The following is a 12,410-nucleotide window of genomic DNA, read 5'->3' as shown; positions in this document are numbered from 1 at the left end:
TTCCTTCCTGTTACAGAGAAGGGCCTGAAACTCTTTCCTATGCAAACTTTGAAACAATCCCTTTGTTTTCTTATCCTCACCAATCTGGCAGCCAAAAAATTGTATCTCATCCTTGTTTTCATGTGCAATGCCATGATAAATGAATAGTGAGATAAATATTTTCACATTTTTGCGACATGGATTTCTTTTTGTTTGAATTACTTGTCATTATGCATAGCTCCCCTGGCCCTGACTTGCCTTTTTCTTATTGATTTGTGAAGATGCATTATATATTTTGAAAACTAATTCATTGCTCGAGGTCACCATTTTAAATGTTTTTTCTCAGACTCACACTTACGGTTCAACTGTTTTGTGTTTCTTCATACAGACAAAATTAATTGGGGATGTACATAAATTTATCAATATTTTCCTCATTAGTCAATATTTTGGGCCTTGCTTAAGGACATCTTCCCTTCCCCAGTTATAAAGATATTGCTTCAAATTTTATTTTTTAAAAAGAAATATTTAATTCATTTTGAAAAAGTTTAGGTATATGTCGTGTGAGGTAGAGGGATGTGTTTGTGTGTACGTGCTTAAAAGTCAAGTGCATCAGTGCAACATGTATCCTAGATTGTATCCTGGAACAGAAAAAGGACATTAGTGGAAAAACTGGTAAAGTCCAAATAAAGCCTAGAGCTTAGTTAATAGTAATAGATCAATGTTAATTTCTTCGCTTTGACAAATGTACCATGGTTATGTAAGATGTTAACAATAGGAGAAAAGAGATGAGGGGTATATGGGAACTCTCTAGACTATCTTTGTAACTTCTCTGTAAATCTAAAATTACTCTAAATTTTGAAAAATTTACTTTAAAAAACTTAATGGCTTAATAGAACAAACAAAATTCATTCACTCTATTAGAGATTGCTGTTAAAACAACAAAAGCCAACGTGGACTTTAAAAAAGAAAAAAGCCAATGGCTTTCATTACTAGTTTGAGCTTTGCCCTACCCAGTTGTAAAAATTCTTCCTTTTCATATAACAAGTTTCCATAAACACACAGGTTTCTTTTTAGTCATTGTCTTAGGCTGGTTTCTTCAGAGAGGCAAAACCAGTAAAGCATATAAATACATATATTTACATCAAGGAAATGGCCCACGCAGCTGTAGAGGCTGGAAAGTCCCAAGTCTGTGGATCAGACTGGAGGCTTCTCCTGACTCACGTAGCTGCAGGGCCTAGTGAACCTAAGATCAGCAGGTCAGACAGCAGGCCTCCGGCCCATAAGTTGCGGAGACCGACGAATCCCAAGATTGGCAGGCAAGACAGCCAAACTGCTAGTTCAGGTCCCAAGAACTGGAAGTCAGATGAACAGGAGCCAGCTACAGGATCCAGAGCAAGCAAAAACCCATGAGCCTTGCCCGAAAGTCCACCTATATTAGATGCAGGCCACACCCCTGAGGAAAATCCCTTTCAACTGATTGGCTACTCACAGCAGATCTCATCATGAAGGTGATCACATTACATCAGATTTCATCACGGCAGTGATTACGTCATTATCCCACTGCCAAACTACGTTGTAACTGCCAAACCACTGAGAATTATGGCCCAGCCAAAGCTGACACAAAACCTTAATGATCACAGTCATTTTGTTCTATTCCATTTGACTATTCGTTTATTCCTGCATTAACATTTTACTACATTAATTACTACAGAGTTAATATCTTTTGACTCTTGTCTGGGTGGGTCCCACACTTGTACTTTTAGAAAATAGTCTTGACACTTCTGTGTCTTTTATGCTAATACATTAACTGAAGAATCATTTTGTCAAGTTCTTTTTAAAAATCATATCAAGGTGTGTTTTTTGTTTGTTTGTTTTGCCATTACTCTAAATTTATCCATGATTTTTAAAAGAACTGCCATCTTTATTTTACTGAGGATTTCCAAACCGAAGCTGGTTTTTGTGTTTATTCAGTCCTTACTTTATATTTTCAGTGTGTTGGGTTTTTTTTTAATCCGCTAAGGCCTGGCGTATTTTTTCTTTATTCCTAAGTACTTTGCAGGGTTTGTGTCTTTGATTGTTTTTGCCTACTTCTATTATTTCTGATTGGTTATAAATAATGTATATTAACCTATAGAGTTTTGTATATCAACCTTATACCCAGCAACTTTAATGAATCCGATTTTATCGATTTTATTTAGTCTCTTAAATTGTTTAAGAAATTATATTGTCTGCAAATAATGACAATTTTGTATCTTTTTTCCAATTTTATATACCTTATTCCTGTATCTCACCCTATTACATAGTCTTGAATAGCTCATACACTGTTGATTAATAGTGGTAGTGGGGGAAATCCTTATGCTATCTTTTACTTTAGTAACAATATTTTTGAAAATGCAACTTTATGTAAAGTCTGCTACAGATTTCAGGTAGGTCTTTCCCCACCTCCTTTTTTTTTTTTTTTTTTTTGCTTAATTTTTATCCTTTGGTTTCTGTTCTTAAGTTTTATAAAGAATGTTGAACTTTATGAAAGCTTTTAAACAATTGAAATGATTGTATATTTCTAAATTACCTTGCTAGATATTCTAACGTTGAATTAGTTTTTGATGCCATAGATAAGGATCTTGACAGCTATTTTCAGAGAAGACATTACCCCATCATTATCTTTTCTTCTACTTTCTAGGTCTACGTGTGTCAAATTCAGTTTTTGTAGGTTTTGCTACAGAGTTTCAGGTAGGTGCCTTTTTTGGACTAATTTCTATCCTTTTATTTCTATTCTTAATTTTTATAAAGAATTAATGTTAAACTATACGAAAGCTTTTAAAACCCCAGTGAATTCTAACTTTTACCATTTTATTTAGGATCTTCACAAGTATGTTCAGAGAAGACGACACTGGCCTAGAATTCTCTTTTCTTCTACTGCCCTAATATGGTTATAGTGTCAAATTTTTTGGCCAACCTCATTATATTATCTATTGCTGCATAACGAATTATCACGAAACGTAGCAGCTTAAAACCATAAGTATTATCTCACAGTTGAAGGGTAAGGAATCCAGGAACAGCTTAGCTAGGTGTAGTCTCTCAGGAGGTTACAGTTAAGCTGTCTGATGGGACTGCAGTCATTTCATCACTTGACTGGGGCTGAAAAGTCCAATTCCAAGATCACTCACGTGTTTGTTGGTAGGGCTCAGCACCTCCCAGGCTGTAGGTTGGAGGCTTCGGTTCCTCTCCATGCGAGGGTCTTCATGACATGGCAGCTGGCTTCCCTCAGAGTAAGTGAAGTGAGAGAGAGTGCACGTGCTCCCCAGATGGAAGCTGCAGTCTCTTTATCACCTCATCTCAGAAGGACCTAACTAACTATCACTTCTGCAGTATTTCATTGGTCACATGGACCAATCCTGAAAAGATGTGGGCTGCAGGGGAGACTACACAAGGTTGTGAATACCAAGAAGTGTGAGGATCATTGGGGGCCAGCTTGGGGGGTAGCTACTGCACTTATACAATGAATAAAAAGCCTCTCTCTCTTTTTCATTTTCTCTGAAATGGTTCGTTAAACCCATCCTGCCGATGGTCTGGAAAGATCGGTTAAGTGGGGTAAGGAATATTTTCTTAGGCCAGTGACTTCCATGAAAGGATTAGAGTTTTGTTTTGTCTTTATTATTATTATTATCATCAGCATTATCTAATCAAGTTCTCCATTTCCTCTAGAGCCCAAAGGTCACAAAGAGATGTGGAGAGAGGTTCCCTGCCTGCCCCCTGGCTCCAGCAGCCAAGTTCTTGTTACTCCCCCAGGTCCCAGGAATCAAGAATGACACCACTCTCTGGGGTGGTATTGGCCAACAGTATGTCATATACATAACCCACCATGGCAGCATCCTTTTTTTCTTTAAATAATTTATTTTAATTTATTGTTTTAATTGTTGAGAATATCCATAGCAGAACATACACCAATTCAACAGTTTCTACGCATAAAATTTAGTGACATCAACAACATTCTTCAAGATGTGCAACCATTCTCACCCTCCTTTTCTGAGTTGGTCCTCCCCCATTGACGTGAACTCGCTGCCCCATAAGTTTTCTATCTAATCTTTCAAGTTGCTGTTGTCAGTTTGATCGCATATAAGTAGATCTTAAAAGAGCACAGTGCCCAAGGCAGACGTTCTTTACTAGTTAAGCTAAACTATTGTTTAGTTTTAAGAAGACTTCAGGGGATATTTTCGGTTCAAGGTTTATGGATTATCTCAGGGCAATAGTTTTGGGGGTTGATCCAGCCTCCATGGCTCCAGAAATGCTGGATTCCTTGAGAATTTTTAATTCTCTTCTGCATTCCCCCTTTTGATCAGAATTATTTTATAGAATCTTTGATCAAAATGTACAGTAATGGTAGCCAGGCACCATCCAGTTCTTTGGGTCTCCTAGCAAAGGAGGCAGTTGTTCATGGAGGTAATTAGCCACACTTTCCATACCCTCCTCCTATTCCTGACTCTCCTTTCTTTGTTGCTCCAGGCAAATACACACCGATTTTTATGCCTTGGATGACCACCATGGCAGTATTCTTATTTAAAGGTGAAAGAAATTAGTGTCTTGAAAAGAAACTCAAAATCACCTCAGAAGCCAACAAATATCTACCAGTTTTGGAAAGCCTGCTAGGGCCCGATAACATTGCTCTTCATTTTGCACATGCTGAATACGCCAATGCTCAGAACACTCTGAGAAAGTCATTTTTATTTGCAAAAATGGAAATTATTGAGATTCAGAGAGATAAAGTCACTTGTCCAAAATCACAGAGCCAGTACCTTCAGGCCCATGATGCAAACTTATACCTGTCCAGCCCCTCAGCCTCTTCCTTACACCCCGTATCTGGAGGGAAGCCTCACATCCAGACATCACCTCATCCCCTCCTACCCAACTCGTGTCTGCCAATGAAACACAGAAGCAGGATGTGCAGAGAGAAATATACTCATTTATTCATTCACCAGTCAGAGAGCATTTCCTGGCAGTTCCCCAAAGAAGGTGTTGGCGGCAGAACCAAGTCTTCACCATGGAGAGCGCCAGTGATCCAAGCAGGGGACAGAGAGGGAGCTCCCAGATCACAGGGCAGGACTCACGCTGTGAGAGAAAAGCAGATCAGAGTTTCAGTGTAGAAGCCAGGCAGTTCCTTGCCACATTCCTCCCCCCAGAGGAACGCTGAGATACACAAAATAGCCATGTGTGGTATAGTCGAAAGAGTCTTGGTATCAGGAGACTGGGTTCAAATTTCATATTCAAATCTCATTTCTGGGGGAGGCAGGGGTTGGTTTTCTTTTGTTTTACTTTTTAAAAGACTTTTTTAAGACCTGTTTTAGGTTTACAGAAAAATCATGCAGAAAATGCCAAAACTAAAACTTAAACCCACTGCTGTCAAGCCCATTCCGAGACTCAGAAAGGCAAGAGGAGGGCGAGGGGAGCCTGGCTCTGTTCTGCGTTACAGAGTAGAACTGCTCCATAGGGGTTGCTTGGTTGTAATCTTTACAGAAGCAGGTTGCCAGGACTTTCTTCCACAGCACTGCCGGCTGGATTTGAACAGCCAGCCTTTCGGTTAGTAGTTAAGCACAGGCCATTTGCACCATCCGGGGACCTTGCAGAAAGTACAGAGTGCACGTATTCCCCTTCTCCCTTGCACACATTTTCTCTTATTATTAACATCTTGCGTTCACGTGGTACATTTGTTACAACTGATGAACCAAAATTTAGACACTATTATTAACTCAAGTGCATAGTTCACATTAGGGGGCGCTCTTCATGTTGTACAGTCAAGTCTTGGTTTCCCCGACTATTGCCTCAGAGTGTCCCAGCTGTTAAATCAGAGCATTGAGCTAGATTATCCTCAAACTCCACTGGTTCTGTGGGCTTTGACCTGAGATAACATGCTGGAAATAACTTTAATAATAAGTAGTTCATGGTCACAGTGCTTTACAAAGCACATTCACTATGTCCGTTTTACAGGTATGCAAACTGAGACCCAGAGTCACTTGCCCAAGGCCCTCATTCAGAGAGGCTGGAATAGAATCAAAGCCATGGGTGATGCTAAGGAAATCCTTGACCTGAGGCCTGGGGACCAGTGCTACTGAAGGACAGGAGGTCAGGCAGAGGCTGTGCTGGGGGTATGGTTCAGGCCTCCCCACCCCCTCCCAACCCCCTGCCCATTTGCCTGGACCTCCAGAGGGTTGAGGCTGAGAAGGCCCGGGGCAATGTGATCAGTCTGCCCCAGCCCCTACCTTACCTTTCACAGGGGCCACACAGACTTTCCCACAAATGCCTTTGCAGCACTTGAAGTCACCCTCACATTGGCCATCCTTTTCACAGTAATTGGGGATATTGAACATCTTACATTGACCATGGACCACCGGGCACTTCCCAGGCTTCTTGTTAACTGGAGAGAGTAGGGCTGCAAGTCAGACACCTTGTACCCCAGACATCAGCCACCTCTCCTGCCCCACCCTGAGCAGGACAAATCACCCCCCACCTCCGTCACCACCACCTCCTTCCTAAGGTCTGCACATCCCCTGAAGGGAGAATCTGACTCTCCTCTGACATCCAGCCCTCACTTCCCCATGAGCACAGGGGACAAGCTGTCTAGTGCTGACTGAATGCGTGCCTGCCAATGGCCTGCCCATCCGAATGGCCAGATGACTGCCTGATAGACTGACCTTCCACAGGCTGCCTGGCTCACTGGCTAGGTGGTAAACCTGCCTGGGCAGCGTGACTCCCTGGCTGCCTGACACACTTGGCTCAAAAAGCTCTTGGAAAGGAGGAATCATGGCAGGACCCCATTGCTCGATCCCCTCCTCCTAGATGCTATGTCCTCAGCATCCTTCCTTTCCACCCAGCTCTCCCACCTCCTCACCTGGTTTCAGGATCGCAACAGGATCCAGGCATTTGATGCCACAAATATCAGGGCAACATCTCTTCTTCCCTGGACACTGCCAGTCACTCTTGCACTCAGGTGGCTCATATCTAAAGCAATTGGCAGGTTTTCTAGGAGGGCAGAGTCCAGCTTTCAAAGGCACTGCAAAGAAGGTCGAGCAGTCAGGAGGAGACTGGTCCTATTCTGTCTAACCCAGGTGGCCGTCCACAAAGTCCAAAGGGAAATGCCTGTCTGGCCTCCATGAAGAGTGACAGGTACATGTCTCAGAGAAGTCACAGAGCCAGGAAAACAGGCACAGGGCTCCCAGCCAAGGTCTCCTGTCCCAGAGAAAGGCAAAGATACACAAAGGTAGAGGAAGGCTAGGAGTGATGGATACAGAAGTACACAAAGATAAATAGAATCCACAAGTTAGAGACTGAGAGGCAGAAAATATTTTTAAAGACAGAGACTAAAGGATTCAAACAGACAGAAACAAAGGAGAACCAGAAGGAGTCACAAGCTGGTGATTGGAGAGTCACAGACACAGTAAGAGAGGGATGGACACGGGAGAGAGAGAGAGGAAGGGAGGGAGGGAGGGAGGGAGGTAGGAATGAAGGATAAATATAGAGGGGTAGGGAGACCTGGGCCAATGAGATGGCTGGGTAAAAGAAGCCATCCCAGATACTCAGAATCCCGCACAAAGACTTTGGTGCCCAGGTGGGCATGAATCCCACCCTCAAGGAGATCTGGAACTAAGCTGCAAGATTAGAGCCTAGAGAAGGAGCCACCCCCACATCACCAGGATATCCCACGTCTGACCCTGTAGCCAAGATTGGCCCAGGGTCGCCCCAACTCACACTTTTCAACACCTTCCACAATCCAAGGTGCCAGAGTTCCCAGGGCAAGAAGCACCACAAGAGGGAAGATGCCATTGGACTTCATGGTGAAATCAGGGGTGGCTTTGATGGCCAAGGCTAAACCTCATTCTTTATACCTTCCATAGTGGGTGTGGCCAGAATTTCCTGGGCTCCTCCCAGCTGTTATTGCACAGGCAGGAAGCTTAGCCAGAGACCAACAATCCTGACACCAGGGAGATGATGGCTCTTCCCTGTCCCAAGCAAGACCATGAGGCCAACAGAGCTAGACCAGGAAGAAAGAGGAGTTGGCCAGGAATATGTCACTAGGCTGATAAGGAGGCCCTCCCAAGTGTCCATCTGAGCCCTGAACATTGTGAGGGCCCGGGCCCATTAGCCTTATAGGAGGAAAGGAGAACAGGTCAATTGCAAAGGTGTTAGTTACACCTGGAGCTGAAACCAAAGACGTGGACTTTCAGCTGAGGCCCTTGTGCAACACACCACTACCTCACACTCCTGAACTCTCGGGGATTGTGAAACTCTTTGCTGGATTGCTCAAGGCAAGTTCCTTCTCAAAAGATCAGATATCATATCACTCAGCCAACAGATAATTTCCCCGAAATATTTACACCGTTATATTCCAGTGCTTATTCTGTGCCTGATCCAAAGAAAGCACTCACTAAACACCTGTTTAATGAAAGACACAGAAGAGTTCTGTCCTCAGCAAATCTCTCTGGGCCTCAGTTTTCTCAGCTGTGAAGTGGAGTGATACCAGCAAGTCAGCTCTTCTCAAGGGTATGAAAGGACTCTGGAAAGAATAAATGGATCATATTTTTTTATCCATTACCACTGAAGTGAATTGAAATGAATCTGAGATAAAAGGGCAAAGCAGCTGAGCGGTCACTGCAATCAACATCTAGCTATCTTGTGTGATTTGAAATATTAGAGGGCTGCTCCTTGCCCCCAAATCCTCATGTGATAACAAAAACTATGGCAGCCATTTCTTAAACCCATTCTATGTGCTACACAGGTCCCTAGATGCACAGTTTTTGCTCAGCTGCTAACCTAAAGGTTGGCAATTCAAACCCACCCTGCACTACAGCAGAAGAAAAGCCCTGGTGATCTCCTTCTGTTGAGATGACAGCCAAGAAAACCCTATGGAACAGTTCTACTCTGTAACACATGGAGTCGCCATGAGTCAGAATCCACTCCATGGCCTCTAACGACACAACAACATGTGCTACACAGTCTGCAGAGATTGCTTGTGATTATCCAGAGAGTGGTCGTTCAACCCAAACCTGTCTGACTGCAAAGCCCAAGTTCTTGCCTCAACGTCACGTGGCCTCTTAAAGCTTGGGACTTCCCCCATTCATTCTTCAAAGTGGAGGTGTGTGGAAATTCAAATAGCCCTCAAAGAGGCACGTATGATCCATCAGCGATGACTCTACGTGGACTGATTTATAAAGTATTCGCCAACTAGACAGCCAACTAGCAGCAGATTGCTTCATGCAGAAGTTACTCAATGGTTAAAATTTTGGTAGAAAAATAAAAGGAAGAGAATTGGTATGTACTAGGTAACTACCATGAATCAAGGGCTTTCCTTCGTGACTCGGGAATCCAGGAAGGCAGGTAAGGGAGAGTTGGAGGGTCTGACTTCCATCAATGGGTAACATCACTCTCAGGGCAACTGGTTGGCTTGGGTTCAGGATTTTGTCCTCACCCTGGAGTGCCTGGTAAAGAGCAAGTTGATTTTTCCCACATAGGTTCTCACATAGGGATGAAGATAGGGGGAAATTACCACACTCCCCACTCTCTGTTCCTACCTATCTCCCTCAATGCCACACTCAGGGGTCATCTGGAGTTTTCTACATGTTTGGAATGTAAAGAGTGAAAGGGAGAATGCTACGGCTAGAAATTTCTGTGATTTATTGATAAAGACCAACTCATCAGCTAAAAGCCCTGTAATCAATTAGTCAAGTCTGCCCTGGGCACCATAGTGACATTGCATGGTCATTTCTGTCCTTGAAGCAATTGGCTCTAACTCTTAAAATCATAGACTGTTAGAATTAAAAGAGACCTCAGAGGTTATCCAGACCAGGGGTCAGCAAACTACAGCCTATGGGCTGAATCCAGCTACTTGCTTGTTTTTGTAAATAAAGTTTTATCGGATCGCAGTCACACTCATTCATGTATATCTATGGCTGCTTTTTCACTACAACATAGTTAAGTGGTTGTGCTAGAGACCTAAAATATTTACTGCAAAGCCTAGAATATTTATTGTATGACCCCTTACAGAAAATGTTTAAACCTGTACCCATTGCCTTCAAGTCGATTCCAGCTCATAACGACCCTACAGGATAGAGTGGAACCACCCCGTAGGGTTTCCAAGGAGCGGCTGGTGGATTCTAACTGCCGATATTTTGGTTAACAGGTGAGCTGTTAACCACTGAGCTACCAGGGCTCCCTACAGAAAATATCTGCTGACCCCTAATCTAGACCAGGAAACCCTGGTGGCGTAGTAGTTAAGAACTACGGCTGCTAACCAAAAGCTCAGCAGTTCCAATCCACCAGGTGGTCCTTGGAAACTTTATGGGGCAGTTCTACTCTGTCCTGTAGAGTCATTATGAGTCAGAACCGACTTGACAGCAACGGGTTTGGTTTTTTTGGTTAATCAAGATCAAACCCCCAGGTTACAGCAGAAGAAACAGGGGCCCTAGGAGAAGGGACAAGCCCAAAGTTATATAATGAGTTAATTACAAAACATAAGATTGAGCTTTCTAAAGCTGCTTACTCCCATGCTGATCCCCAGAACCCGTTTGGTGGTAGACACTACCCCACCTGACATGATCTTAACCCAGGATTTATTCACTAAGCCTACTCCACACACTCTCTATTGCCTTCTACTACATTCTGTTGGTTCATCCATTCAATTCATTCATAGGAAAACTATTTCATGAGTTCTTACCACATGCTAGGTATTGTGCTCAGCCCTGAGGGCTGCAATGAAGAAGACACTTGGGCTCAATACCACATGGTGGTTCAGAGCCTGAACTTGAAACTTAAAATGGGATGATGACTTCTCCTATCTCATACAATTGTTGTGAGGAGTATTTGCCCAGCACTCGGCACACTGTCTGGTCCACTCAGTGTAGTAGACTGTCTTACCACAGCACAGGGAGCTGCCAGGCTCTTCCTACAGCCTCAGCCTGGGTCTGGACCCATCTTGCTCTGCCCTACTAACCAGCAAGTGATCAAGACTAAGAATGGGGCAGATATAGAATCAGAGACAAGGTGAAGAAATAGAGGGAGAAAGGAAAAAACATCAGGTAGACTTAAGCAGATAGGAAGACCCACAGAGCAGGTAAGCAAAACAAAACTTCTGGGTGCTCAGAAACTCTACCAGTTGAAGCAGGTGGTCAGCTCAGCCTGCAGGACTCTGGAGCCATGGGGAAAGGGCTACTTATACTCTAGTCAAGGAGCCTCAGGTGATGCAAATGGCTAAGCGCTCAGCTACTAACTGAAAGGTTGGTGATTCTAATCCACCCAAAGGAGGCTTGGAAGAAAGGCCTGGCAATGTACTTCCAGATGATCACAGCCATTGAAAACCCTACGGAGCACAGTTCTACCGTGAAACACATGGGCTCGCCGTGAGTTGGAATCAACTCAACAGCAACTGGTTTTTCTGGTTTAATCTAGTCAGAGCCTCTTCCATGATCTTGCAACAATCGCCATCAACTTTTCTAGCCCCAGATGCCAGGTTTCAAGGGTGAGAATCACCACAAAGGGGACAAAGTGCTGGATTTTATGATGGGGGCAGACATGGTGGCTATGGTGGTACATTCCAGGCCTTTTGACTTATACCTTCATTACCAGGCACAGGCCCTTTCCCTTCCAGAATTGTCCAGGCCTTTCTTAGCTGCTGTTACATAGTTCAGAAGATCGGCCAGACCAGAACAGCTTACCTGTTTCAGGGAGAACTCTTAAGGCCTCACAGAACAGCTGTGGGAGAAAGAAAACACAAGAGTGGCCGCTGTCACTAGAATGAGCAGGTGCCAGCTTACATGTCTGAGTTCTGAGCATGGTAGGGGACTGTGTCAGGACTCACTCCAGCTTCACTTGAGAGAAAATCTAATTCACACAGGAATAGGAAAAGCAGGGTCTACTGGCTCAGGACACTGAATAAACCAAGGAAGACAGGGAATGGCAGAAGGAGGTTAAAAAGTAAATACAAAAAGACTTGCAGAGAGACTGAGAAGGGGATGAAAACACAAGCGGGTCGGCACATCCAGTCATCCCTGTTGGTCTGAGAGGAGAGGCACACAGAGAGAAAGAGAGAGAGCTGGGTGGGCAACCACTTCCCTCTTAAGCTTCCTCGGGCTTGAAGTTTTGATGTTTGTCCAGGTTGGATTCTTTCCCAGATAATTCTCTGTAATTATGGGAAGAATGAGAAAGGTGGTTCCCTTCATGGAAGAAGTCAGTAAAGAGGGAAGGTTAAAGAACCCAGGGATGGGTAGAACTAGGATCTGAGAGAATGGCAACAAATGTCTGAAGTATTTGAATTTGAATTAAAAATTTGACGATGAGAGCGTACAAGACCTCCTCACCTGGGAAATGATATATGGAGGTATGTGAGACCAGGATGTGTCTCACATATCTTCCTCAAGAGCTGAACATCTCCCAAAGAGAAAACGTCT

At 43.7% G+C, this 12,410-nt stretch overlaps 1 protein-coding gene across 2 annotated transcripts in view; it reads right to left on the bottom strand.

Annotated features, from left to right (window-relative positions):
• The window catches only part of LOC126067568 (antileukoproteinase-like), an 85,458-nt gene extending 77,383 nt beyond the window's left edge, over positions 1–8,075 (bottom strand). Inside the window, exons 1-4 of one of the 2 annotated variants that reach the window (XM_049869612.1) lie at positions 7,720–8,075; positions 6,863–7,024; positions 6,239–6,388; positions 4,926–5,085 (exon numbers count right to left, since the gene is read on the bottom strand). In XM_049869612.1, the coding sequence (XP_049725569.1) occupies positions 5,081–5,085; positions 6,239–6,388; positions 6,863–7,024; positions 7,720–7,804 (402 nt within the window). In that variant the 5' untranslated portion in view covers positions 7,805–8,075 and the 3' untranslated portion in view covers positions 4,926–5,080. Of the gene's footprint in view, positions 1–4,925; positions 5,086–6,238; positions 6,389–6,862; positions 7,025–7,719 lie in introns of those variants that run through there. The other variant, XM_049869611.1, reaches the window with a different exon arrangement.
• Between the last annotated feature and the right edge of the window lie 4,335 nt (positions 8,076–12,410).

Source organism: Elephas maximus, chromosome 25 (genome assembly GCF_024166365.1).
Source record: "Elephas maximus indicus isolate mEleMax1 chromosome 25, mEleMax1 primary haplotype, whole genome shotgun sequence".
Taxonomy (NCBI): Eukaryota; Metazoa; Chordata; class Mammalia; order Proboscidea; family Elephantidae; genus Elephas; species Elephas maximus.
This window is presented reverse-complemented; position numbering and strand designations above follow the sequence as displayed.